At 44.9% G+C, this 27,259-nt stretch overlaps 1 protein-coding gene and 1 long non-coding RNA gene across 3 annotated transcripts in view; one reads left to right on the top strand and one right to left on the bottom strand.

Moving 5' to 3' along the window:
• Positions 1-501: 501 nt before the first annotated feature.
• Positions 502-24,585, bottom strand: LOC140911799 (uncharacterized). The gene is made up of 3 exons (XR_012159130.1): positions 23,779-24,585; positions 21,491-22,791; positions 502-3,833 (listed from the first exon to the last, which is right to left on the bottom strand). It is a non-coding gene; the product is annotated as an uncharacterized lncRNA (long non-coding RNA).
• Positions 24,167-27,259, top strand: part of PTBP3 (polypyrimidine tract binding protein 3) — a 122,032-nt gene continuing 118,939 nt past the window's right edge. Inside the window, exon 1 of one of the 2 annotated variants that reach the window (XM_073345644.1) lies at positions 24,167-24,344. In XM_073345644.1, coding sequence (XP_073201745.1) covers positions 24,184-24,344 — 161 coding nt within the window. In that variant the 5' untranslated portion in view covers positions 24,167-24,183. The remainder of the gene's footprint in view (positions 24,345-27,259) is intronic. The other variant, XM_073345646.1, reaches the window with a different exon arrangement.

Genomic DNA, 27,259 nt, shown 5'->3' with positions numbered 1-27,259 from the left:
GATTTTACAGCATTAGGTATGTAGCAGATAAATCACAGAAGTACTGTTCATATTGACAGTAAAAGATCAGATACCTGGGTAACCAGCTGAAATAAGATCAAATGTCTGCCATATGTTCCCTTTCCTGCGCACTAAAATTAAGGTAGCCCATCTGTCATATCCATCTCCCCTTCATGAAAACAATCACGGGGCTCTTTTGTTTACAGATGTTTTCAAATGCCAAACATTTCCTGGTCACATTTACAATAATCAAATACAGGGCAATTCCCTTACAGTGGAGTTGGTTATGAAAATCCACTTAAGCCTTGTCTACATTAGACAATGTTCACTGTTGCAGTGTTGGGAGTCCTAATGTAGGATGGTCATGCACAGTGTCATTTAGACCTGCCCTGAGAAGGGCTCCTAGATGACACAGTCCCCAATCCTGCAATGTAGGTAGACTCCAGCACCGAAGGACTGAAATCAATGGGGCTCTACAGAGAGCTCACATGGCTGGGGACCTGGTGCATAAAACTCCAGTGGCTGGAATAATAATTTTATTAAGATAATGTTGAAATAAAAAGAAAACGGTACAGAGTTTAGGCATAGAAGTTTCTGGTTATCAGGGAATAAGGTACAGATTATCAAGGGGTGCAAAATTCGGTTTAGGAGCTGGTGGCATAAGGAACACATAATCTGCAATCTCTCTGATTGGGGGTAAAAGTTTAACGGATCAAAGTACAGACATTGAGCTATGGGGGTATGTTGTTCATACGATGGCTATGTTCAGGTGTGGAGTATAATGAGCGGATACGATGATGAGGATGGATCTCCCCTCATTTGTCGGGATTTAATGTTCAGTGAGTTTATGGTTCCAGTTCATATGCTCCAATGGAAAAAGTCTAGGGCACACACTGTTGCTAATGCTGGTGGAATTGAGCTGGTCTCTTAGCAACTGCGGGAAACCTCTGCAAATTTCCCCTTGTGCAGAGAAGGTTTAAGTGGATCCCACTATGCTAATCCCTTTGGAATGCAGCAATTATCACTTTTCGGAGGGGTTAAGTGCTGCATTCCAAGTCAATTATCTCCCCCTCCTATTCTCTGGCTTTGCAGAGGAGATGGGAGTAAAGAAAATAGAAGATGCTATTGCCACAAAATTAAGGAAAAATCCTTGGCTCCCTGTCCGGCAGTAATAGCTCCAGGCTTGGAGGCGATGTCTGGCTCTCCAGACTCATTACCCTCCCCATTCCCACTGTCCCAAAAACAAACAAAAAGACACCAGCTGCAGTTAACAGGGGATGAGGAGCAGACAATTTTCCAGGTAGGCCATCTCTTGTTATAGTGAAGCTCTGCTATAGTGATCTTTTTTCTCTGTGAAATAAAACACTCTTGAGGCAAAACCAGCCTCTGCAGCAGTGTCCCTGGCAAAAGAACCTGGTGCAGTTCCACTGTGCGGGGGCAATGTGATGGGGCTGGATTTGGGGGGCTGCTTTACAACCACTGGCTTTGCAGAGGTTCTCTATGCATGAGCATATAAAGGATGGGGTCAGAGGATCTATTGCTGCATGAATCTGTATTCATTTTTGCCGGTGCGCTGCCAGTACTGATGACAAAAAGAAAAGGAGTACTTGTGGCAGCTTAGAGACTAACCAATTTATTTGAGCCTAAGCTTTCGTGAGCTACAGCTCACTTCATTGGATGCATTCAATGGAAAATACAGTGGGGAAATTTATATATATAGAGAACATGAAACAATGGGTGTTACCATACACACTGTAAGGAGAGTGATCACTTAAGGTGAGTTATTACCAGCGGGGGGGAGGGGGGAACGGGACCTTTTATAGTGATAATCAAGGTGGGCCATTTTCAGCAGTTGACAAGAAAGTCTGAGGAACAGTGGGGAGGGGGGGAATAAACATGGGGAAATAGTTTTACTTTGTGTAATGACCCATCCACTCCCAGTCTCTATTCAAGCCTAAGTTAATTGTATCCAGTTTGCAAATTAATTCCAATTCAAACGTCTCTCGTTGGAGTCTGTTTTTGAAGTTTTTTTGTTGAAGTATCACCACTTTTAGGTCTGTAATCAAGTGACCAGAGAGATTGAAATGTTCTCCAACTGGTTTTTGAACGTTATAATTCTTGATGTCTGATTTGTGATCATTTATTCTTTTACGTAGAGACTGTCCAGTTTGACCAATGTACATGGCAGAGGGGCATTGCTGGCACATGATGGCATATATCACATTGGTCGATGTGCAGGTGAACGAGCCCCTGATGGTGTGGCTGATGTGATTAGGCCCTGTGACGGTGTCCCCTGAATAGATATGTGGACACAGTTGGCAACGGGCTTTGTTGCAAGGATAGGTTCCTGGGTTAGTGGTTCTGTTGTGTGGTGTGTGGTTGCTGGTGAGTATTTGCTTCAGGTTGGGGGGCTGTCTGTAGGCAAGGACTGGCCTGTCTCCCAAGATTTGTGAGAGTGATGGGTCGTCCTTCAGGATAGCTTGTAGATCCTTGATGATGCGTTGGAGAGATTTTAGTTGGGGGCTGAAGGTGATGGCTAGTGGTGTTCTGTTATTTTCTTTGTTGGGCCTGTCCTGTAGTAGGTGACTTCTGGGTACTCGTCTGGCTCTGTCAATCTGTTTCTTCACTTCAGCAGTTGGGTATTGTAGTCGTAAGAATGCTTGACAGAGATCTTGTAGGCGTTTGTCTCTGTCTGATGGGTTGGAGCAAATGCGGTTGTATCGTAGAGCTTGGCTGTAGACAATGGATCATGTGGTGTGGTCTGGATGAAAGCTGGAGGCATGTAGGTAGGAATAGCTGTCAGTAGGGTTCCGGTGTAGGGTGGTGTTTATGTGACCATTGCTTATTAGCACCGTAGTGTCCAGGAAGTGGATCTCTTGTGTGGACTGGTCCAGGCTGAGGTTGATGGTGGGATGGAAATTGTTGAAATCATGGTGGAATTCCTCAAGGGCTTCTTTTCCATGGGTCCAGATGATGAAGATGTCATCAATGTAGCACAAGTAGAGTAGGGGCATTAGGGGAGGAGAGCTGAGGAAGTGTTGTGCTAAGTCAGCCATAAAAATGTTGGCATACTGTGGGGCCATGCGGGTACCCATAGCAGTGCCGCTGGTTTGAAGGTATACATTGTCCCCAAATGTGAAATAGTTATGGGTGAGGACAAAGTCACAGGTTTGCCATGACATTATCGGGGATACTGTTCCTGATGGCTCGTAGTCCATCTTTGTGTGGAATGTTGGTGTAGAGGGCTTCTACATCCATAGTGGCCAGGATGGTGTTATCAGGAAGATCACCGATGGATTGTAGTTTCCTCAGGAAGTCAGTGGTGTCTCGAAGATAGCTGGGAGTGCTGGTAGCGTCAGGCCTGAGGAGGGAGTCTACATAGCCAGACAATCCTGCTGTCAGGGTACCAATGCCTGAGATGATGGGGCATCCAGGATTTCCAGGTTTATGGATCTTGGGTAGCAGATAGAATACCCCAGGTCGGGGTTCCAGCATAGTCACAACACCAGTACAACTGGCCTGCCCAGTGCAATCCCGGAATGCATCTCTGCACCCTTCTTCAGTGACGCTCTGACAATAATGACCATTCCTCAGCTCTCCCCAGCCCCCAGGAAAGGAAGGGCACAAGTAGAAGACCTAAAATACAGCTTGGTTCATATTTATAAAACAGGGAGCTATTTTCTTTATTTATTCCCAGGAGGTTTCTCATTCAAAAAAGAAAAAAAACAAAACAAGACTTTTTAGTCAGTGGCCTGCAGGCACGCGCGCACACAGAGCGTATGTTCCGTACTCTGCTGAGATTGCCTCCACAGCATTTCTTACACTCCTGAGGCCTGAAAAAGAGAACATGGAGAAAGGGACGTTAGTTCAAAGTTACACATCCTCCCACCAAAATCCACGTACGTCCATCACCAGCAGTTGTTCAGTGCCCCTCCAGCATTGACACTTGACACCCCAGAGGAGCTGCACTGCAGTAGGTAGGGGAGTGGAGCATAGGCGCCGACTTCTTCTGGCGCCCGTGGGTGCTCGACCCACCTCTGCCCTCGGCCCCGCCCCGACTCCACCCGGGCCCCACCCCCATTCCAACCCCTTCCCCAAAGTCCACACCCCAACTCTGCCCCCTCCCTGCCCCTATTTGACTCCTTCCCCAAATCCCCGCCCTGGCCCCACCTCTTCCCCACCTCCTCCCCTGAGTGCGCCATGCTCCAACTCCTCCCCCTCCCTCCCGGAGCTTGCTACAGCTGGAGGTGAGGTGGGGGGGCGGGGAGCTTAGCTCCCAGTGGGTGCAGAGCACCCACACATTTTTCCCTGTGGGTGCTCGAGCCTTGGAGCACCCACGGAGTCGGCGCCTATGGAGTGGAGGACAGATGAGATGGGGATGTGGGAGCCCTGAGGAATAGCCACTCTTTGGTCAGCAGCTCCTGCATCTACTCCAGTCTGTGCTGATGGCACTCTGGCCTGGCATCTATAATGGGCAAGTGAGGGAGCAGAACAACAAAGCTCGTTATTACTAGCCTCAAGAGTTCAGAACTTCTAAGTGAGGCCTCAGAAAAGAAGATTTTTTAAAAAACTAATAAATTTTAGATGCTTTAGATTTGCTTTCTGGTTTCTGAACCTTTAGGGTGCACTTGTGTCATGTTTTCAAACCTTCCTCTGTAACCATGGGGATTAGAAAGTTAATTTCCTTATAGATGAAAGCTGAGATTCTCACCTAATCACATGCCTTTAGGAGCTGGGCCTTTGCAACCCCCCCACCAAATACCATGAGACTTATTATAAAATCGCAAAAGTTGGCAATGCTGAGAACCATTCAAAGGCAATGGAACGAACCCAAAAAGAATGCACGAGTGCAAATAGATTTTATAGAGCATAGACATTATGCACCAGCTCCGGGGATTTGAAGAGAGGTGCACAATCACAGGCCCTGAAACTCTTTCAAAGAGTTGTGTGTGAGAACACAATGCACTGTGTGCACGCAAAACAGACTGCATATTGTGGGCACACTGCACTGTTGGAACTTGCAGTTACAATTACACTGGCATGTTACCATAATAATAAGTCTTTAGGTTTGATGAAGTCAGAGAGCATTCCACTGCACAGGAAGTACGGACAAATGTCAGCAGTAGGTAGACTCCCTCAAAAGAAATCAAACACAATCCTACATACACCCTTTAACAGAGGAAAAAAGACTGATAACTGAGGAGAACAGAGGCTGATGACTGCAACTCTCCATTTAAAAAGACTGCTACTGAACACACACAGTTTGAAATGAACTCCAATTATATGTATAGCAAAATATATCAAGTCACTGCTTTTATTCTATACATTTTCCTCTTTCAGATAACTAACAAAGGACGCGTCGATCCTGTGAAATCTGTGTCTCAGACACTATATCTTTTTTTCCTAAATTGCAGCCTATGGTCAGTCTCTCACTACGAGACTTTGAATCAGTGTTTCAACATCTTCAGCCAATCCTCTGGACTAAGCATAAATATAAATCTTTGTACAATAACAGGATCTTCTGTTGACTCATCTTATTAGGTTTTGTTGTTATTATCAATTTGCATTACCCTAGTGCTTACAGACTCCCAACCAAGAGTCACTCACTGGTCCCACTGTGCCAGGCACTGTACAAACACAGAGTGATCGACTCTGCCTTGAACAGCTTACAATCTAAATAGGCAAGACAAACAAAGGGATGGGGAGAATGGGGGAGAAAAGACAGAACTTATAAGTGAGGAACAATGCAACGGTTTACAAATGTCTTGTAAGTTCCACAATTGTTTTGTTTGTAGTTTTAAAAAATGTTTTTTAGAGCCCTGCATGGACATACTGCTTCTTGCTGTGGCCGATGTGGTTTGTTAACTCCAGCCTGGGTATGAGTGAGGTGGTTGTGACTTTCTGGGCAGATGGGAAAAGGGTCTAGGACAGTGCTCTCCAACCTTTTTACACCCAAGATCACTTTTTGAATCTAAGGGCAACCCAGGATCTACCCCGCCCCTCCCCCAAAGCCCCACCCACTCCATCCCCTCCCCCCCCGTTGCTCACTCTCCCCCACCCTCACTCACTTTCACCAGGCTGGGGTAGGGGGTCAGGGTTCAGGAGGGGGTGCAGTCTCTGGGCTGGGGCCAAGGGGTTTACAGTATGGGAGGTGGCTCTGGGCTGAGCCTGGGGCAGGGGGTTGGGGTGCAGGAGGGGGTGAGGGGTGCAAGCTCTAGGAGGGAGTTTGGGAGCAGGAGGGGGCTCCGGGCTGGGGCAGAGTGTTGGGGTGCAGGACGGGGTACGAGGTGCTGGCTCTGGGAGGGGGGCAGCACTGGGGCTTGGGTTGCAGGAGCGGGTTCAGGGTGCAGAAGGGGGTTTGGGGTGCTGGCTCTGGGAGGGGGCTCAGGGTGGGGTTCAGGGTGCAGAAGGGGGTTGGGGTGCTGGCTCTGGGAGGGGGCTCAGGGTGGGGTTTGGGGTGCAGGAGGGGGTTTGGGGTGCTGGCTCTGGGTGAGGGCTCAGGGTAGGGTTTGGGGTGCAGAAGGGGGTACGGGGCGCTGGCTCTGGGTGAGGGCTCAGCGTGAGGTTCAGGGTGCAGAAGGGGGTTGGGGTGCTGGCTCTGGGAGGGGGCTCAGGGTGGGGTTTGGGGTGCAGGAGGGGGTACGGGGTGCTGGCTCTGGGAGGGAGGTTGGGGCTGGGGTGCAGCCTCCCACCAGGTAGCACTTACCTCCGGCGGCTCCTGGTCGGCGGCGGAGGCAGCGAGGCTAAGCAGGCTCCCTGCCTACCCCAGCCCCACACCGCTCCCGGAAGGGGTCTACGCACCCCTGCGCAGGGGTGAGGGGCACGTGGATCCACATACTGTCCAACTCTGCAAGCACCACCCCTGCAGCTCTCCCAGCCAATGGGAGCTGTGGGGGCGGTGCTTGCAGGCAGGAGCAGTGCGCGGAGGGAGACCCCCGACCCCCGGGACCATGCTGGCCACTTCCAGGAGCAGCATGGGGCCAGGGTAGGCAGGGAGTCTGCCTTAGTGGCAGCCACAATGCACCGCTGGAGATCACGATCGACTGGGAGATTGCTAGGATAGACCAGTCAATCGCGATCTACTGGTTGGTGACCACTGGTCTAGGACAAGAGGACATCCTTTGGAGAAACTCTAAAAACATCCTCGCTTAGGGGGAAGAAAACATACCCTAAAGCTCAGCCTAGAGTGACCAGGTGTCCAGTTTTTGAATACCCGGTCGAAAAGGGATCCTGGTGGCTCCTGTCAGCACCGCTGATAGGGCCGCCTACTGTCCAGTTGGCGGTGCCATGCAGCAGGGCTGGCAGGCTCCTTGCTAGCCTTCGCACGGCACAGCTCCCAGGAAGCAGCCAGCATGTCCCGCCTCCGGCTCCTACGTAAGGGCAGTCAGTGGACTCCACACGCTGCCCCCACAGCTCCCATTGGCCAGAAACCACAGCCAATGGGAGTTGCGGTGGCGGTGCCTGTGGATGGGGCAGCGTGCAGAGCCACCTGGCTGCGCCACCGCATAGGAACCGGAGGGGGGGACATGCTGGCTGCTTCCGGGAGCTGCTTGAAGCGCCGCCCAGAGCCTGCACCCCTGGCCCCCTCCTGGTCCGCAACCCCCTGCCCTAGCCCTGATCCCCCTCCAGCCCTCTGAACCCCTCAGTCCCAGCCTGGAGCACCCTCCTTCACTCCAAATCTCTCATCCCTAGCCCCACCCCAGAGCCCGTATCCCCAGCCAAAGCCCTCACCCCCCACTGCACCCCAACCTCCTGCCCCAGCCCAGAGCCCCTTCTGCGCACCCTGAACCTCCCTTTTCTGGCCCCACCCTGGAACTCACACCCCCAGCCGGAGCCCTCACCCCTGTCCGCACCCCAGCCCCCGAACCAGCCTGGTGAAAATGAGTGAGTGAGGGTGGGAAGAGCGAGCATGGGCGGGGCCTCGGAGAAGGGGAGGGGCAGGGCAAAAGTGTTCAGTTTTGTGCGAGTAGAAAGTTGGCAACCCTCGCTCAACCTAAGCTATGTTAACTGGCTATAAAAGCAGCACTCCTGGAGGAGAGATTAATTTGAGCACTAAACCAGTGTGTGTGGGTTCTGTGCTAGAGCAATGGGAGGACTTAGTCTGTTCACAGTCATATCATTTCTGCATGCTAGATAAGGGAACAAAGAGCTCCTTAGCCAGAAGAAACTGTCCAGGTAGCAGTGGTAAAATTCATAGCAGTGATTTGTTTTTGTTTATTGGTTCAGATCTGCCAAATATTGTCAACAGGGCTGACATGGGGGGGAGGGGGCAGTGGGACAACAGTACTGGGACCCCAAGCTCAGGACCCCCTCAAATGTCTGTAATGTCTGTGTAAATAAAATGAAATGGGAGGGATGGGTCCAGAGTGAACAAGATGTACTGGGGCCCCAATTTTCTCTCAGTGGGCCTGACTGCCAATAACTGTACACTATTACACACTTCTGTAGTATGGGAAGATATGTCTAGGACCACCACATCCAGCAACATCTGTTATTACCATCAAGTTGTGCTCCTAAAAATGTTAATGGTATCCAGCACACCCTATTTAATAAGCGAAATAAGCTATTGTTGGTAGCACTCTGGATACTATGGGCAAAATCCTGCTCACCTTACAAAACTCTCAGGTCCATGAAGTCAACGGAAGTTGTGTATGGAGTTTGGCTCTAATTGGTGATTTTAAAAAATAAATTGGAATTCCCGTGAAGTATAGCTAAGGTGCTAGCAACAGCTTAGTTAAGACTGAATAAGCATTTCCATTATAACCCCTTGTTTACAGTCTCACATAGTTTTCTGGATTTTTTTCACCATTAGGCTTACATTTTCCAGTCCTGGCGTCTGCCCAATAGTTTTTATATTTAGGAAACAAAAAATGATTCAGTCATTTCAGAGAATGAGGAAAGTGGGGGTGGGGAACACTTTCATTATTATATATACTGGTTTGGAGCATCACTAGGACTAAATTGACTGTGTTTAGAAAGTTGTAGGCAGTGTTGTTGTAGCCGGGTTGGTCCCAGTCTATTAGACAGGCAAGGTGGGTGAGTAATATCTTTTATTGGACCAACTTCTTTTGGAGAGAGAGAGAGAGGCTTTTGAGCCACACAGAAAGCATACCTCCCTCACCAACAGAAGTTGGTCCAATAAAAAATATTACCTCACCCACCTTGTCTCTATTTAGAAAGTTGAAATTTGACAGGGAAATAGCCTTCACTAAGGGGGAGGGCTTTTAAGCATTTCAGTGGAAATTTAATTCCGTTTTTGTGGAATTGTTAGGGTTTAGAAAAATAACAGCTTGCGCGTGCAGAGCACTTTGGGTATCCCTGATTGTTTTAGCCACTGATCCAGCAAAGCACTATCACATATGCGCAATTTTAAGCATGCGAATATCCCACTGACACCAATGCTCATCTCCCTGAAGCCAACGGGACTATACATATGCTTCACTTTAACCATGTGCTTAAGTGCTTTGCTGGATTGAGGCCTTAGTTACTTTACCATGATTCTAAATGAAGGAAGGCTCCATTGTACATGTATGTGTTTTTCATTTAGATGTACAGTGAATACACGTATCTTCTAAGGTGCACATGGAATGAGGCAATGACCTGCAGGATCCTGATTTAGAATAATAGAAAATTAGGGTTGGAAGAGACCTCAGGAGGTCATCTAGTCCAACCCCCTGCTCAAAGCAGGACCAACCCCAGCTAAATCATTTGGTTAAAGTAATGTGATTTAAAACTATCTGGACAGCCAATCACATGAAAGATGACACATCTTCTTCATTTTTCTAGACATACGTAGTTAACAGTAGAGAGCAATGTTTTAAGTATGGGGTATAATGGTAGTCCTAATGAAAAACGTACTGGGCTTGCTGCTGGTTGAACAAGATGAACATAAAGTACAGTGAAAATGGACTAGACTTGGTCTTTCTACATCTTGGTCTAAGTCAATCAATGAGAACTCCGCAATAGTCACCAAACTGTCCATAGATTGCTTCCAGATATCCGTAGATTGTGCTGTTAAGTGTTGTCAAAGATGACACATAGATCTTTCAGATAAGAAAAAGCAAATGTACTCTTGGTGATACTTATTCCAGGCATCCAGAAATGACATATGACGAACGCTTCTGCCACTAAGACTACTGAGACATTGAGGAGGATGTTGCTAGATATTATGTAAAAATATCACTTCAGATAATGTTTCTGAATGTGTTTTAAGGAATATCAGTTTTTTCCCCCTCAGGAGACATTTTATAAGTAATCTATACTAGATCTGGTGCTACTAATTATGAAGCACTTGAATCTTCACCAGACTAAGGACTGAAGACACTGCAGTATAATCGCATTAGGTTACAGGAGAATAAATTTTGAGAAATTAGGAATATTAGTGTGTATGGAGCAGCAATGGGAGAAAGCATTACAATCCATGAGTATGGGCAAAAAGCTGGAGTATCCTGAAAGACACCATAATTTAGAGACAACAGACAAATTAAATTGAAAAAGAAAAATACAAGGACAAAAAAGTCAATATGACATCACACAGGGTTAATCAAATATCTTTGGGTATAAAAGAACTTTATAAGGGGAATGGTGACATGGAAGGTAAGTCGAGTGTGTGTGTGTGTATGTATATTATATATTATATACATACACACAGTGAAAAGAAAAAGTTAGGTAACATAACAAGCAAAATTAGTTAATGTTATCTAAAGTGTAGATAAGAAAGATTAGTTTAAATTTAATCAGAAGGATAAGAAAATACCAGAGGGAAAGCTGGCCCACTACTAAATTATGGTCTGGGTGCAATATTATTCAACACTGGAGCTATGCTTAGAGTATACTAATCAAATTTACGGACTATAAGAGGCTATGCAGAAATATTATTGAGGATAGAAATAAAACTCAACATGAGCTTGATAAATGAGAAAAATGGTCTGAAATTAAATTAAAATCAATTAAGAAAAATGTAAAGTAGTTCAAGAAAGAAAGAATGATTAAATGTAGAAATATAAAATAAGGGAAGGAGTACTTGTGGCACCAATTTATTTGAGCATAAGATTTCGTGAGCTACAGCTCACGAAATCTTATGCTCAAATAAATTGGTTAGTCTCTAAGGTGCCACAAGTACTCCTTTTCTTTTTGCGAATACAGACTAACACGGCTGTTGCTCTGAAACCTATAAAATAAGGGAACTCCAGCTAAGCAGCAGTCCCACAGAACTGCAATGGTGTAGATTGGCAGAGTACGAAACGGACAAGAATCAGGAAATAAGTTCAGCAGTATATTTCAATACAACGAACTGTTGCCTAACTAAGTGGCCATCTTGAAAATTCTACTCCTTCTCTCATACTCCCATCCATATAAAAATCCAGAAATGACCACTAGATGGTACTATAATTTAAAACTGTAATAGAAATAAATATAAGGTACATCGGAAGGGTTGTAGTGAATAACAAACTGATAACAATGAGGCCCTGTTGCAAAAGAAAGACAAGTGAGATAATTATTCCATGTTACTCAGCACTGGCTAGGCCTCTGCTGGAGAGGTCCTTATTTTCTAAGTACTCCATTGCTTGTGTGCAGAATACCTAAAAGACTGTCTAAAGCTCCAGGGTGAGACCACGGTCAACAATTATGCTCCTTTGGCACAACAGATAAGAATAAAGCACATTTGTGCGGGAGGCAGAACTTTTTCTGGCAGTGGTTGGAAACAGTGGGGCAGACCCCTCCACGAACAAAGAACCATCATAAACCTCACCACCTTTCGCTCCAAGTGCAAGGCACATTTCCTTGACCTTGCTTCTCTAATATAAACACATAGCAACAGGTATATTTATTTAATAAATACAAATAACAATACTAAAAAACAGCTTAGCAAAACAAAACAAAAAAAACAGAAAGTTCAGTTCTTTGCACCATATTTACAAAGAAAAGAAAAAATGGAGAGATTGCATAAAATGGCAAAATGAAAGACCTGGAAAATTAGACATATGAGGAAAGGTTGAAAGAACTGGGGATGTTCATTCCAAAGAAAAGACTCAGGGGAAAATGCTAACTGTCTTCAGATCGGTAAATGGATTACATGAAGAAGAGACAGTTTTATGATTTGTATTACTCATGTAGAGGTTCTAATGGAGATGAAGGACCCATTGTGCTACATATAGTAAGAGTCAGTCCCTGCCCGTTAGAACTTACAGTATAAATAATAAGAAAGACAAAGGAAGTATTTTTCATTAGTCAATCAGGATAAAAAATGAAGTTATGGAGTTAAGTTATATCGGGAAAAATGTAGATTAAGTATTGCTGCCCCTTTTAGGCCCAAAGGTTAGCCAATACTGAGGGCTTCCTGAGTTGCTTCTGTTAGGAGAAATTAAGGACACCAGTCAGGTATTTCTTTGATACAATCCCATTTATTTACAAGGAATATACACAAAGTCCTCATTCCATAAACACAGTAGAAACAAACACCAGCAGGGAGTTTCCTTGTTCAGAAATCCAAGTTTGCCTTTCCAGTAAGTACCCTCTGCCCAAAAGGAGCTCTGATTCTCAGCTCCCAGCCAGGGCCATGCTTATAACTGCTTCTCTTGGTTTTCCTGCTTTCTGTTCCCTTTCTGCCTCTGAAATGTGCATACCCACACAGCTGCAAGCAATCAAGCCCCCACCTCTGCATCGGCAATCAATCCCAGAAAAACCTATCAGCCCACACAGCTCAGCTTCTGATTGGCCTTGTATGGAACCTACTGCCTTGGGTGGTGACTTTCATTGTTGCCAGCTATCTTACTCCATAAAGCAGTTTAATTGCTTCTTCTATTTATCCTGAATGATTGGTGATTAGCAGGTCCATCAACTTTATCTAGCTCTATGATTGATCTATAGATCAGTCATTTGATAGTAGCCGTTAATACCTTCCAGCACAACAGTATTATGGAAAACTTGATATGAGAAAGATCTATTACAAATGGGACTGAGACCATTCAGGAATTTCAAAGATACCACCAAACAGCCGTCAGATAATAATGATTTCCATTACTGACCTGCCAGATTCAAGCCACGTGATTCAGAGGAGGAAGACATCACAAGTCAAATCTTGCTTGCATACTCATGTGATTAATCCCAATAAAGTCATATTTTATGTTTACAGAGTGCCTTCCATTCAATGATTTCAAAATGCTGTACTGTACATATATTGCTGAACAGACCTTCACAACACTCATATGAGATAGGGGAGTATTTGACTCTATTTTACAGATGAGGAAAGTGACTGCTCACACAATGAATTTGTGAACTGAAAATAGAACCAGATCTCCTGTCTCTCAGCCTTGTGATTCACTAAGACTACCTGTATGAATAAAGTTGAATTTTGACTTATATTCCATGAGTTTCTGCTGATCCATCCAGTGGGCCCAATGGTCCTTTTTTTATAAAAAGAAATAATTTTGACTTCAGTGGGAGATGGGGTTGCTCAGCACCGCTGATTATCAGGCCACATCTATTTAAGTGCATAAATACAGACTTAGAAACCTAATTTTAGGTATCCAATATAAGTTGGAGGTTTATAAATTTTGACCTTGGAGATTAAAATGAAATGTTGCCAACAGTAGGCACAAATCAAAGTCATCCCTGCCTCTGTCAGCCTCAACCACTGATGGGATAAATACTGTCTGGCTGTGGTTTCAAATTAAGAATGAGAGAGTAAACAAATAGCTTGCACTGTACCCTAAAAATTATTACATTTGGACTCTGCTGGAACACTGGAGATAGAAATTTACCATCTTTGCCTGGCCAGGACAATTCAACTTTCCTCTCTGATACAAATCTCTGAACAGGTATAAATATCTTTGTCAGCCCTGCATAAAGATATTGTAATGCTTTCTATTTCACAGCTAACTGTCTAGTTATATTATTCCATCACCATAGTATCTGAGTGCCTCACAAACATTAACGAATTTACTCTTACAACAACCTTGTGAGGAAGAGCAGAATTATACCATTGCAGCAGAACCTCAGAGTTATGGACAAGAGTTCCAAACTGACTGGTGAACCACATACCTTATTTGGAACCAGAAGTATGCAATCAGACAGCAGCAGAGACAAAAAAAAAAAAAAAAGAAGAAGAAGAAGAAGAAAAGACAAAAAAGAAAAAATCAAATACAATACAGTACTGTGTTAAATGTAAGCTACTACAAATAATAAAGGGAGTTTTAAAAAAAAGATTTGACAAGGTTAGGAAACTGTTTCCGTGCTTGTTTTATTTAAATTAAGATGGTTAAAAGCAGCGTTTTTCTTCTACATAGTAAAGTTTCAAAGCTGTATTAAGTCAAGGTTCAGTTGTAAACCTTTGAAAGAACAACCATAAGGTTTTGTTCAGAGTTATGAACAACTTCCATTCCCAAAGTGTTCGTAACTCTGAGGTTCTACTGTATCCTCATTGTACAAATGCGGCACGGCCTTCACAAGACAACTGTGGCAGTCAGGATTTGAACCTAGATAACTGGAATGCCAGTCCAGTGTTTTAACTACAAGGGCATTTCTCCCATAGGATGACCACTCAGATACTACAGTTAGTACAGATTTCTGCCACCTAACTCTTCAGGGCACATATAGAGGTAACTGCTGTGCGCTCAAATATATTTTTACTTATATTCTCCACGTACAAACGTCTGAACTAAAGTTTTTTTAAATGTATATGCAAAAATTGCTTTTGGACTGTGGTCAAGCACGGATGTCATGATTGCTGGGAAAGTGGTCGTCGTGGCAGGCTACGGTGATGTCGGCAAAGGTTGTGCTCAAGCCTTGAGAAACTTTGGAGCCAGAGTCATCATCACGTAAATTGATCCAATCAGCCTGATCTAATCTCATCAATATAATAAACAGAGCTTTTAACAGTCCAACAAACACATGGAGGTTACATACAAACTTCTTCCTCCTTCTCTTCACTTAGGCTGAAATTTTCCCCTGTTCCAGTGCAAGGCCCACTGAAACCCCATATGGAGCTGTGTAGAGGAACTGCAGGGGAAGTGCCATGCAGGGATAATAATAGTAATAATACATACGTAGCATTTTTCACCCCTAGAGTTCAAAACACTTACAACAGAAGTATCATTATCCCCACTTTACAAATGGAGAAACTGGGGCACAGAGAAGGAAGTGACTTGCCCAAGGTCACATAGCAGGCCAGTGGCAGAGCTGGGAACAGAATGTAAGTCTATTGAGTCACACACCAGTGCTTTATCTACTGGGATGCCAGTGCACTTCCTACAAACTGCAGAAAGTGTGTCTATGCTACCCCTACACAAGCGGTCATGAAAGCCCACAATCAGGACAGGCCAGAGGAAGTCACTGGCTCCCAACATTGCTAACATCAGTTTAGCTGAACTAATATTTACAATGGTAGGGAACTTTTCAAACATTTCCCTACTGTAAACAAGGCTAGAGAAGTAAAGTTTGCAAGAAGTGCTGAGCACTAGAGCCCTGCACGGATACAAAATTTGTATTCGCCTCCAATCCGTGATCCACAAACATAGTCCATGGATATAAAGCAGATATCTGCAGGTTTGCAGGGCTCTACTGAGTACCCAAAACTGAAGGCAATGAGAATTCTAGGTGTACAGCATATCTGAAAGTCTGATGCTAAGTGACTGTCCCAAGGTCACACTGCAACCTTATGCTCTAATCACTTACCAATTTTCAACTGAACAGATGAAAAAATTATCTCCAGGAGTTATAAACGCAAAGGTTACATGAATATTCCTGAAGAAAATGGTACGAATAATTGACTTAATTTTTTAACTATTTATTTAGGAAGTTTTAACAATTTTACAAATCCTTGCCATGTAAATATCATAAACAAAACAATCATTACTACAGTTAGGTTTTGTTTAAAGAGACATTATTCAGGAAGGTAGTAATCAGAGCTTTCTATTTAACAGGGTTAAATATTACATATTACCATATTACAGAGTCAGCATCACTACAACACCTGTGTCATTTCTAGTGATTTTATTAAACTGAGTAAATGCTCTATGCACATATTTAACAGACCAGGTATGTCTATCAAATGTTAATATTCAAAAAAATTGGACAGGTGTGCTGTTTTTTTGTTTTTACAGGTGAATGTATTTTGACTACTGAATAAAAGGTAACCAAACACCTAACTATCCATCTGTCCTCTTTCTATTTTCCTGGGTATATAATTGGTGTATTCATTTTTCCATAATGACAATCTCCCATATTTTTTGTACCGTTCCTCAGTGGTTGGGCTTTTTCTTTCTTTCTTCCAATGTCAGGTTACCACTAGCCAAGCAGCTACCAGCAGACAAGAGATTAATTCTTTTCTTTTTGGGTGACCATTTCCAGTAAGAAGCCCCAAGAGGATTACCAAACCATCATTTGGTAATAAATATCCAACAATTTGTGATATTTGGTTATGGATTAATTGCCTTAATTTTCACAGTAATGTTCTTAAGAGGACTGAAAAATTCAATAGGAGAGTTTAACTTTCTGAGACAGATTTAGATAAGATGTGGTGTTACTTATGCAGCCATATAAAAGATAACAGTACATCACATTTTCTGGAATTAAGTAAAATGACATACAGTGAACAGAAGTTATTCCCATTAAATGGAAAGCAACTTTGATGGATCTTTGGCTGCCAACAATTACTAGACGGTAACAATTTTTACTTAGCACCAAGCCGTACTGGATTTGAAGCAATGATTTTTATATTTTTAAAATCTAGTCATTTAGAAAATGCAGAGAAGGAGCCTTACAATAAATGGGAGGCACTGTGGAGGTTACTAGTGGAGTTCCTCAAGGACTGGTCTTGGGACCAATCTTATTCAATATTTTCAATAATGATTTTGGCACAAAAAGTAGGAGTGTGACAATGAAATTTGCTGATGATACAAAGTTAGGAAGCATAGTCAATAAAGATGAGAATTGGAACGTTACACAGGAACATCTGGATGACCTTGAAGACTGGAGACAGAAATGGGATGAAATTCAATAGCACAAAGTGCAAGGTCACCAACTTGTGGTCTAACAATAAGAATTTCTACTACCAGCTTGGGGCTCATCAGTTGGAAGTGACAGAGGAGAAGAGAGAGCTAGGTGTATGGGCCAATCACAGATGTGATAAAAACAAATGTGACCCTAGGATATATCAGGAGAGGCATTTCCCGTAGAGATATTGAAGAATTAATGCCATTGTACATGGCACTAGTAAGACCCCATTTGAAATACTGGGTACAATTCTTGTCACCTATGTTCAAAAAAGATGAATTCAGACTGGAATAGGTACAGAGAAGAGCTACTAGGCTGATCAGAGGAATGGAGGACTTGTCTTATGAGAGGAGCCTGGAAGAGCTTGGCTAGTTTAATATCACAAAAAGAAGGCGGAGAGGTGATCTGGTAAACTGACCATAAATAAATTCAGACTGGAAATTAGAAGATGAGTTCTAACCATCAGAAGGATGAGGTTCTGGAATAGCCTTCAAATAGGAGTTGTGTGGGGCCAGACAACTTAAGAGAGCTGGACAAATTTATGAATGGGATTGCATGACGGGATTGCTTATGACGGTGGGGGGTTGGGATCAGCAACCCTGGGTTCAGTTCCAGTGTATGTCTTTTGTTCCTGAAGGTCATGCTTCAGGATTTCAGCTGGCCATCTGCAGCAGTCAGGAAGTGATTCCTCTCCCCGCTTACCCTCTCCCCTATGTATTGTGTGGGTTTTTTGTTTTTAAATCTTTTTCCTCTGAAGGATTAGGGATGTCAACAGTTGGAGATGGGACACTGGATGGAGTGCACCAGGGCTCTGAGGTGGCACCAGTCATTTTCTCTCTCAAGAGCTTGGCTGGCTGGTTCTTGCTTACATGCTTATGAGTCTAATTGATCACCATCTGTGGGGTCCAGCAGGAATTTTCCCCCAGGTCAGACTGGAAGTAACCTTGGGGATTTCTTAACTTCTTCTGCAGCATGGGATGAGGGTCACTTAGCAGGATTATCTGGGTATCTCTCACTTAATCATTTCCCTGCCATTAAAGGGTTTCAGTCCCTCCTATTCTCTGCCTGTAGCAAATAATAGTCTACCCTCCTGTTGGCTGCAATACTTTGGTCTCATTTTGGTTGTTGGGTTTAGTGTGCAGTTGCTGGGAGATGTTGGTGGCCTTTGCTATACAGGAGATCAGACTAGAACAGCGGTTCTCAACCTGTGGCCCATGGGCTGCATGCAGCCCAATTAGCACACAGCTGCAGCCCAGCTGTGTGCTAAAGGCCGCAGGCCCCAGGGGTCCAGGTTACTGGCTGCCTGGCCACCCAGCGTCTCAGGGTCCGGGCTGCCCTGCTAGCCAAGGTGTGGCATGGCACAGCAAGATCAGGGTCACCGGCTGGCCACGCGTGGTGGGGTCCGGCACTGCTGCCTGGCTAGCTCCGCTTGGTGGGGTCCGGGGCTGCCGCCCTTGCCAGCTCCACAGATTCCGGTAGGTTCTTGGGCTGCCAGCCTGGCCGGCCACGCAGAGGGTCTGCGATTGGTATCAGGGCTGCAAGACGGCCCCGGGGTTGGGTTCAGGGCTGCTGCCTGGCTACCCTGCCACCCGGCCCGAGTGGCCGGGTCCAGTGTCGGGACTGCCACCAGGCCCCCCGCCCAGGGCTCCACTCCTGGCCCCACTTTGTGGAGGGGTCTTTGGGTGGAAGGCGCTGAGTATAGGGGTTGAGGGGGTGGGCGGGGGCAGGGCGCTGTGGTTCTCAACCTGCGGCCCAGGTAACACATTGTGGGTCGCATAAAACCACTGGACTAGGTGATCTGGTGGTCCCTTCTGGCCTTAAATTGACAGTGACTCTGTGATTACATATGATATGCCAATCCTGCACATCATCTAGTCACCACGAGCGAGAAACAAATGCATCATACCTACAGCTCTTAATCATTCACTAGGTTGTCAGTGTAATTTGGATGAGGAGTTGAAATTTGGGACTTGACAGTAATTAGGCAGTTTGAACTGGACTCTTTAATGCCGAAAGAACACTTCATTACCTTGCCAACTCTTCAGATCTCATTAGATAAAAATGACTAGAAAAGAACAAAGATGATGTTAAATTGAAAATTGATGGAAGAGATTAAATAACTTCTTTCATCTTAAAAGAAATCCTCACAACACCCATGTGAATTGAATAAGGAATATCATCTCCATTTTACAGATGGGCAAACTAAAACACCAAGGCCCAGATCCACAAAGGAACTTAGGGGTGTAATTGCGGGGTTTAGTTTGGGTCTAAGTCTATGTCCCAGTTCTAGACTCCACTGTGGTCTACAAAACTCCCATTGAATCCTGTAGATGCCTAAACTCACTTGGCGCCTAAATTTTCAGGTTAAAAGTTCCCTCAGCAACTAAGTTTCTCCCTCTGAGTACGCATGCTGGGCATCCAGACACCTATCTCCTACCTAAGCCCCAGAGAGATCCACAAATAGAGGGAAGACAGGCATTTGTTCGCCTATCTCATGTGTGGGGCCAGATGTGGTAGATGTGCTTAGAGGCCACATACCAGATTGGGCCCCATTCAACTTCATAACTTTTAGCCAAGTGATTTGTACTCACCTGGAATGTGGGAGATGCAGGTTCAACTTCCTTCAAGCAGAGGGGAAGAAAGGACTTTAACAAGCATCTCCCGGGTGCTCTAACTACTGAGCTATAAAATATTCTGATTGGGGTTTCCTCAGTCTCTCCTGTTGAACCTGTTCCTCTGTATATAAATATTTAGTCATTGGAGCAGCGGGATGGAACCCTGAGTCTCCCACCTCCCAGGTGGGTACCCTACCCACAAGGCTATACAATAATTTTCTCTCTCTCTCTAGCCCAGTGACTCTTTTAAGTATTTATACACAGTGGAAAAGCTTCAACAGGAGAAATTGAGGGATCCCTAGAGCAGATGATCCTGTAGCTCAGTGGTTAAAGCTCTCTCCTGGAGATCCCTGTTCAAATCCTTTCTCGGCCTGATGGGTCGGTTGAACCTGGGTCTCCCACAACCCAGATGAGTGCTTTAACCAGTGGGCTAAAAGTTATACAATAAGATAATCCTCTGGCCATTTTGTGCAGTGAGGCAGGAGCCTAATTACTTCTCATAAGAAACAACTTAGGCGCCTACACCACTGGACTCCAGGAGAGGGGATTCCCAACTCAAGCTTTGTGGATCACAGTGTTGTTCCTGTCATTTTCTAGGTGCCTAAAAGTTAGGTGTTGCAACATTAAGCATTGCAACACCCTAGAGATATTAGTCATTTCTACAAGGCCACTTTGAGTCAATTAAAACAGCCAGATTAGGAATACGAGGATTCCTGAGTCCCAGCTCTATATGCAACCAGTGGACTCTGTTGCCTTTCTAAATCTACACAGAATGTTATTTTCTTGGGAATTATTTGTGACTACAATTTGACTTGAAAAGAACATATTAATTACATATCAAACAAATACACAACTGATCTCCTAAAATGTGTATCTTGAAATTGTTGAAGAACAGATTTTAAAAATCCCAAACATTATGGATGATCCATATGGACTTTAATCAGAACAATGCTAGATTATTCTTTTAAAAAAAATTTAATATCCATACAGTCTGCAACATAACATGACAACTGTTTGCTTAGGAAAAGAGGTCAGCTTTATGGTGATGAGAAACTGGAAAGAACCAGCAGGAGAGTGAATTTGTGTGGGGGGGTGGAGGGTGAGAAAACCTGGATTTGTGCTGGAAATGGCCCTCCTGATGATCACTTTAGATAAGCTATTACCAGCAGGACAGTGGGGTGGGAGGAGGTACTGTTTCATATTCTCTGTGTATATATAAAGCCTGCTGCAGTTTCCACGATATGCATCTGAGGAAGTGAGCTGTAGCTCACGAAAGCTTATGCTCTAATAAATTGGTTAGTCTCTAAGGTGCCACAAGTACTCCTTTTCTTTTTGGAAAGAACTTTGTGATAACACGACTGCTACAGGTTCTTTAATGACCTTATCCCTATGTGTGGCAGGTGAATATGGTGGGATCAAAAGCAAAATAAGATAGGACAGATATTTATAGTGTAAAGGAGTATATTAGTGTATAGACTACTAGCATATGGACTATATATCTCATGAGAATATTTGAATTGTTCATTTAAACAATGTAAGTAAGCTAAACAAAAGTCCTTTACTGTAAACTTCTCCTTTCTCATAACTAAATTACAAAGAAAATATTGGACTTCTGAAACAAGGAAACAATAGTTTGTCTATAACAGAGCATGTTGACTAATCATGATTGTTTAACCATCCTTTGCTTGTTGAATAGGCTAATTATTATACACATGATCATGTAATTAGATCTGTGCACGAAGACCTTTGGGCTTCCTGGAAGCCCCATTTAAGTATATACCATATACCACTTTTAAACAACCATATAATCTTCCAATAACTTTCTAAAAGAGTTGAGTGGAATACTATATATATATATATAAAATTTATACCTCACTGACCTCAAAGGAGTTACACCAGGAATTAACATGCCACCCAACTTCTACAGAAATGCCTTGTTGCCTTCTACAGAATTTGCCTTGTTGGAGTTGGAAGGGCAGACAAAGGTCAAAAGAGGCAACCAACCAGAGAAAGAGAGAAAAATAGAGAAGATAAGCAGCTACTGAAAGAGAAACAATGAAAACATGGCATAGAGATCGGGAAATCTACTCTAAAAGCACAAGTTTGCTTCCTATCAAAATTAAGGAGAGAGGGAAAATAAAAATACCTTCCCTCTTCTCTCTTTTAATTCTTCTAACCCTGAGAGAGCCTTCTCCTAAACTGTGTCTTCTTTCTACTATTCTCCACCAATGTAATAGGCAGGGTCACAAGACCTATCACAATAAGTTTGCTCTCTTCCATTGCAGCAATAAAACAAGGTAATTAATGTTTGTTCCAAATCTCGACTGGCCTTGGGTACCAACAGCGAATGGAAGTGAATTTAGGATTTTTGTATGGTAGTGAAGTCTAGAATATTGTTGATGAGACTGACCATCTTCTATTTTTCTACCAATTATAAGAATATCCTCCACAGTATGTTAAAATCAGGCTTCAAATTTAGCTTGTAATAAGAAACATCTGTATTCTGCCATAAAAACAGTGGGGCTTTTTTCTTAGCATAACCTCTAAGGAAAAGACTTTTTTTAAGGACTCTGAAATGAGTTATTAATATTTTCCTCTCTCTAGTGATGGTGTTTTCATTATCACAAATTTTGAGTGAGAGGACCTGATTAAGGTTCAGGAGGAGATGCACTTTCAAATTCATGTTTTCTGCCAAGTATCTGTGGATTCTACTTCAATGGCCCATAATGCGGCTTTTTGATCAGGTAAGTTTGTTTTGCTTCTGTATTTGGGGGGAACAATGTAAAATTAATCTTACAAATTGAGCCCTCACCTGTCTTCTTCATTTTGAAGGGTGACCCTCATATTTTAAACCCATATTTTTCTCTGATCTGCACGAACCTGCTGTCATTTCACTTCTAACTACTTTAGAATACATGAATTAAAAAAAACCTGAACTTACAGGAAGTATTTGTAATTCTGATCTCAGCTCATTTTAATCTTCCTACAGTAAAAATGTTATCATGTCTTCTATTTAGAGTCTAGACAGCAGGGTGAGATCAGAGTACTGGGAAGCTTGTTGGTTTTGGTTTGCATGGGATTCAACCTAATGTCTTTTTGTTCCATTGTATGCTTTACTCACCCTCAATTTTGCTTTCATTCTGAAGCATCTAACCATAACCTGGTCTAGGGTGGAAACCATCTGAAACCACAGATTTTCACATGTTTTAACTCAACACAAGTTTGTGAATGCAGACTGACTTTAAAAGGCTTGCTCAGCTTTAAAAGACTTGAGAAGGTCCCATCACCCTTTGAGTCAGCATGTGGTATAGTCCTCTGCAACAGCCACCATTATTATTTGTACTGTGGTAGCTCCCAGATGAGTCAATCAGGGTTGGGGTACCACTACGCTACATGTTGTACAAATACAGATGGGGCCACTGTCCTTTATGCCAAGAATTTATATTCTGAGACCCCCAATCTGCAGCTGAATCCACATGGACAGCTCTTTGCCCAGAGCGGTGATGCAGTAGGATTCTCATAGGTGTAAGGGATTGTTGTCTATGATTCTTCAGAGGAGTGCATATGGGACAGAAGGAAACACTGAAATACACCTTTATACAGCTACAGTTCACGCTGGTATTTTGTTACTTTTCTTATTTATAAACTTTTCACTTGAGCCAACCCACAGTGCGATCCATGACAGCGGTGGGGCCAGTAACACACCTGGCCATACCCAAGGAGGCAGAGAAATCCCCCCCCCCCCGCTCATCTGAATCTGATGCAGCCACGGCACAAGGGCTCAGGCATGCATCGCAGACCAGGTGGCAGCTTCACCGCCAGGGCACCTCTGCGAGCAACAAAGGCAGAGCCCGGTCCTGAGCGGGGTGAGGACCCCACCCCCCCGTCTCTCTGCCCCTGAAACGCAGGGGAATCACCCTGCCTGGCCCAGGGCGGAGTTGGGTGCATGATGCCCCAGAGAGCTACAGACAGGGCTCGGGGGAGGGGGGGGCAATTGCAGGCCTGGAGCTCAGGGGGCGCCACCAAAAGGTGGCCTGTGTAAGTAAAGTAAAATGGGCGGGAGATTTCGATTTCTCCACAGGGGCCTGGCAGCCAGGCGGTGACACCCCCAGCCCTAGGCCCCCCCCCAGCCCGTCTCCAGGGCCCCGCGATGTGAGGGGTATCTCACATCCTCTTTCCCGGGCCAGGTGCCCGGCCCCTCGCTCTGCATGAGGCTGTTCCTCAGGCCCGGGTCGGCTACGCGCCAGCCCGGGACAGAAACGAGCCGCCGTCCGCGGCGGGAGCAGAGCCCGCCCCAGCCACCGGGAGCGCGCCCCGCGCGAGGAGCCTGGGGGCGGGGAAAGGGCAAGGAGGGGCCGGCTTGGCGCACACTTACGCGGAGGGTTACCAGAGTGTGTGTGTGTGTGTGTGGCGCGCGCTGAACGGCCCCGCTCGGAACGGCGGGGCGGGGCGAAGCCTTGCGCCGGCGACGTCAGGCGCTTGGTCCCGGCGCGCGCGCTACCTCGCCGTGAGGTTGGGCCTGGGTGTGTCGTCTGCGGAGGGGGGGGGGGCTCCCCCTGTCTCACCGCGGCGCATGCGCGGAAGGGGCAGCCCCGCCTTCAGCGCTCACTCCGTCCCTCCCTACCCCGGCTCCTCTCCCATCCTTCTCGCGTTCCCCTCCTGTGGCACCCGCCGCCGCGCCGCTCTCCCCCCCCCCGGTCCCTCGCCGCTCCTTCCTGTCTGTGCCATGGATGGGTGAGTACGCGCCTGGGCCCCCGGGGGCGCGCCCCGCTCCTCCCTGCGCCCACCCGGTCCTGGCGGCCGCTTTCTGCCCGTGGAGCTGGGGGGGATGTGGCCGGGTAGCGGAGGGTTCCCCGTAGGGGCGGGGCTGATCCCGTGTCTGAGGTGACTCGCCTCCCTCGGGCCGGTGGGGCCGCTCCCGCTGTCTGAGGAGGGTCCGGCGGGGGGGTGGGGGGCGCGAACAAGGCCCTCGAGCGGGGCCGGGGGGGGGAGGGGAGGGGAGGGGGGTTCAACTTCTCTGTTCGCTGACAGCGGGCGAGGCTCAAACTTGGCGCGGGGCCGGGGCGCGGGCGACGCTGCTGTGAGCCGCGAGGCCCCTGCCGGAGCGGCCGCTCGCCCCGGTGCCTCCCTCTTAGATAACGCTGGTGCGCGGCCGTGTCAGCCGGCCGCCGCGGCCCCTCCTGCCCCGGGCTGGGGGTCCGGGGCGGCGGCGCGGGGAGGTTTCGGTCCGCAGCGGGAGCTGCGGCGGCTGCCGTCGGCAAGGGGCAGGGCTGTGCCGGAGCCGCGCCCGGGAAGCTCTGGCGCGGTTGGGTTGTTGGTCCCCCTCGGTCAGCAGAGGGGCGAAAAACAAGGCGGACTGGAAGGCAGCGTGGGCCGTGCTGGGGAAGCCAGGGACAGGCTCAACCGGCTGCTGGGAGGGAGGGGCGCTGTGCGGACCTGCTAACGTCAAGGAGCGGAGCCTCCCAGGCTGCGGGTTGTGGTCGGAGCACATGATCGTTTCACGGAGTACTTGGGTCGGGCAGCGTCCCTGCCTGGCCTTAGGTGAAAGGGTTGGACATACTACAGCAATACTCTGATCTGTAGGGGACTGTTTGTGTTGTCGAGTTTCCTCTGTCGGAGGAGACTGCGCGTTATAATGATGTAAACAACGGTTGGGGATACCTAAATCTGTCAAAGCCAAAGTCTTGATTTTATGCTGGTGTTACTTCCATTGACTTGAACATAGTTACTCCTGTTTTGCAGTGGTGAGCGGAGTGACTTCATATAATGTCAAATAAGGTTTCATGGTAGATTATATGAATGTCTTATATGTTCTCAACAATTAACCTGGACTCTTGCTAGGGGTATCACAGAGATACACCTCTAAGTACCTTCTTGCCACTTTAGGGTAAACATAATTAAACAGACACATGCTGTTTTGAATTCACAATTCTGAATTGTAAAGTGACAATTTAATGAGATTTTTGAAGACTGTAATTCAAGCTGCGATTTAAGTCCATACCTTCATGTTAGCTATGTTTTTTGTATGAAGCATGAAACTTCTGGGTTCTGGTATGTTGAACTACAATCACTATATTACTGGAGCACAATAGGAGTATTGATGTGGAAACAGAGTTCTGTGTTTGAATGAAGCATAACTGCTTCACCATATTATTACATAAGGTTAGACAGCAATTTGTATCTTTAGTTATATACTTTAAATACCATTTTATAAGATAACTTTAAGGCCTTGCTCCTGCAAACACTTAACACTTTATGCAGTGAGTAGTCCTTTTGACTTCAGTTGGACTACTCACCTGTCTAGTTAAGCACATGCATATATGTTTACAGAATTGGAGTATTAATCTGTACACTTTTACAACAAATTTTAAGGGGGAGGCTATTAATTCAAAACCGAGTTGATTTAAAAAATAAAATTAAAATTACTTGTGAGTTTCCTTGACAATATTGGTTTTTAAACAAAAAAGAAAATATGATGACAAACTGGAGAAATATTTTGTATGATTACACTGAGTTTCCGTAATCATATAAATGTTGTAACAACAGTAGGAAGAAAAGTGCTGTGGACGTCTGACTTTTAGTACATGGTGATACTTCAAAGCCAGTCCCATTCCTCTGTTAATTTAAAATCACATCTGATGTATTTATTTTTTTACTTAGAGTACTTACAGGTAACACCTAAGAATACTGAAACAAATTATGGAAATTCTATATTTGTACAGCACCTAACACAGTGAAGCCCAAATTGATCATAGTCTTCTAGTGCTACATAAATGTTGTTAATAAAGTTGGCAGTCTTCCAACATAATGTTCTTTTGGAAATGCTGATTCATCTAAAGCTACATATTTTGCAGAATGTGTGGGTTTTGACAACATATTGTTAAATGGAACTGAAGGTTTTGACCTTATTGGTACGGAAGTTATGATTTTCTTTTTTGAAAAAACAAATTTTAAAAATTGAAACAAATTTATATTCTCTAATATTATAAAAATTTTTAAAAGTAAAACAAATATTTTGTTCTGATCAGAATGATTTTTTTTCTAATGGATTTTGTTTTAAAAGGAAACTTAAGATTGTGGGGGTTTTTTGGTTCTGTTCCAAAACAGATTCCCACTCCTCCCCCGTCCCTCCATCACAGAATTTCATATTAAACAAAAATTCTGGGTTCCCACCTAGGTATAGGCATTTTCTGTCTTTTCCACTTTGTATAGTTAGTTTCTTTCTCTATTTAATCATTTCTTCCTGTTAATGTAGATTTTAAGGCTGCAACAGGAAGCAGGATGGGGGAATGGAAGTGGTACTAGGTGGTAGATGTATAATACCTGAAAATACTTTCAATTCAATTTTTAAGTGACTAGATTTCAAGTTGAACAGCATCCTTTTCTGTGTATAAATAGTGAACAGTATACAAATTGTATAGGTTTGAATAAGTTTTAATTGTATTTATGTAACTGTATGTGAAGCCTCTAATAAAGTGGACAGATTTTGTTTTGCAGATGATAGTCTTTTATTACAGCCTTTAGAATAGCATGTGACGCACAACATAGTTTCAGTAGCTAAGTACAGCTGGGTTAGTTAAAGGTGAATTACTTTTTTTTGCACATCCAATTCCTGCTTTTGACAACCTTATTTGTCTTTGGTAAAGGAT

The sequence above is a fragment of the Lepidochelys kempii genome, chromosome 5 (genome assembly GCF_965140265.1).
Source record: "Lepidochelys kempii isolate rLepKem1 chromosome 5, rLepKem1.hap2, whole genome shotgun sequence".
In the NCBI taxonomy this organism is placed as follows: domain Eukaryota; kingdom Metazoa; phylum Chordata; order Testudines; family Cheloniidae; genus Lepidochelys; species Lepidochelys kempii.
The sequence above is the reverse complement of the archived record's forward strand: the minus strand, read 5'-3'. Positions and strand labels throughout refer to the sequence as shown.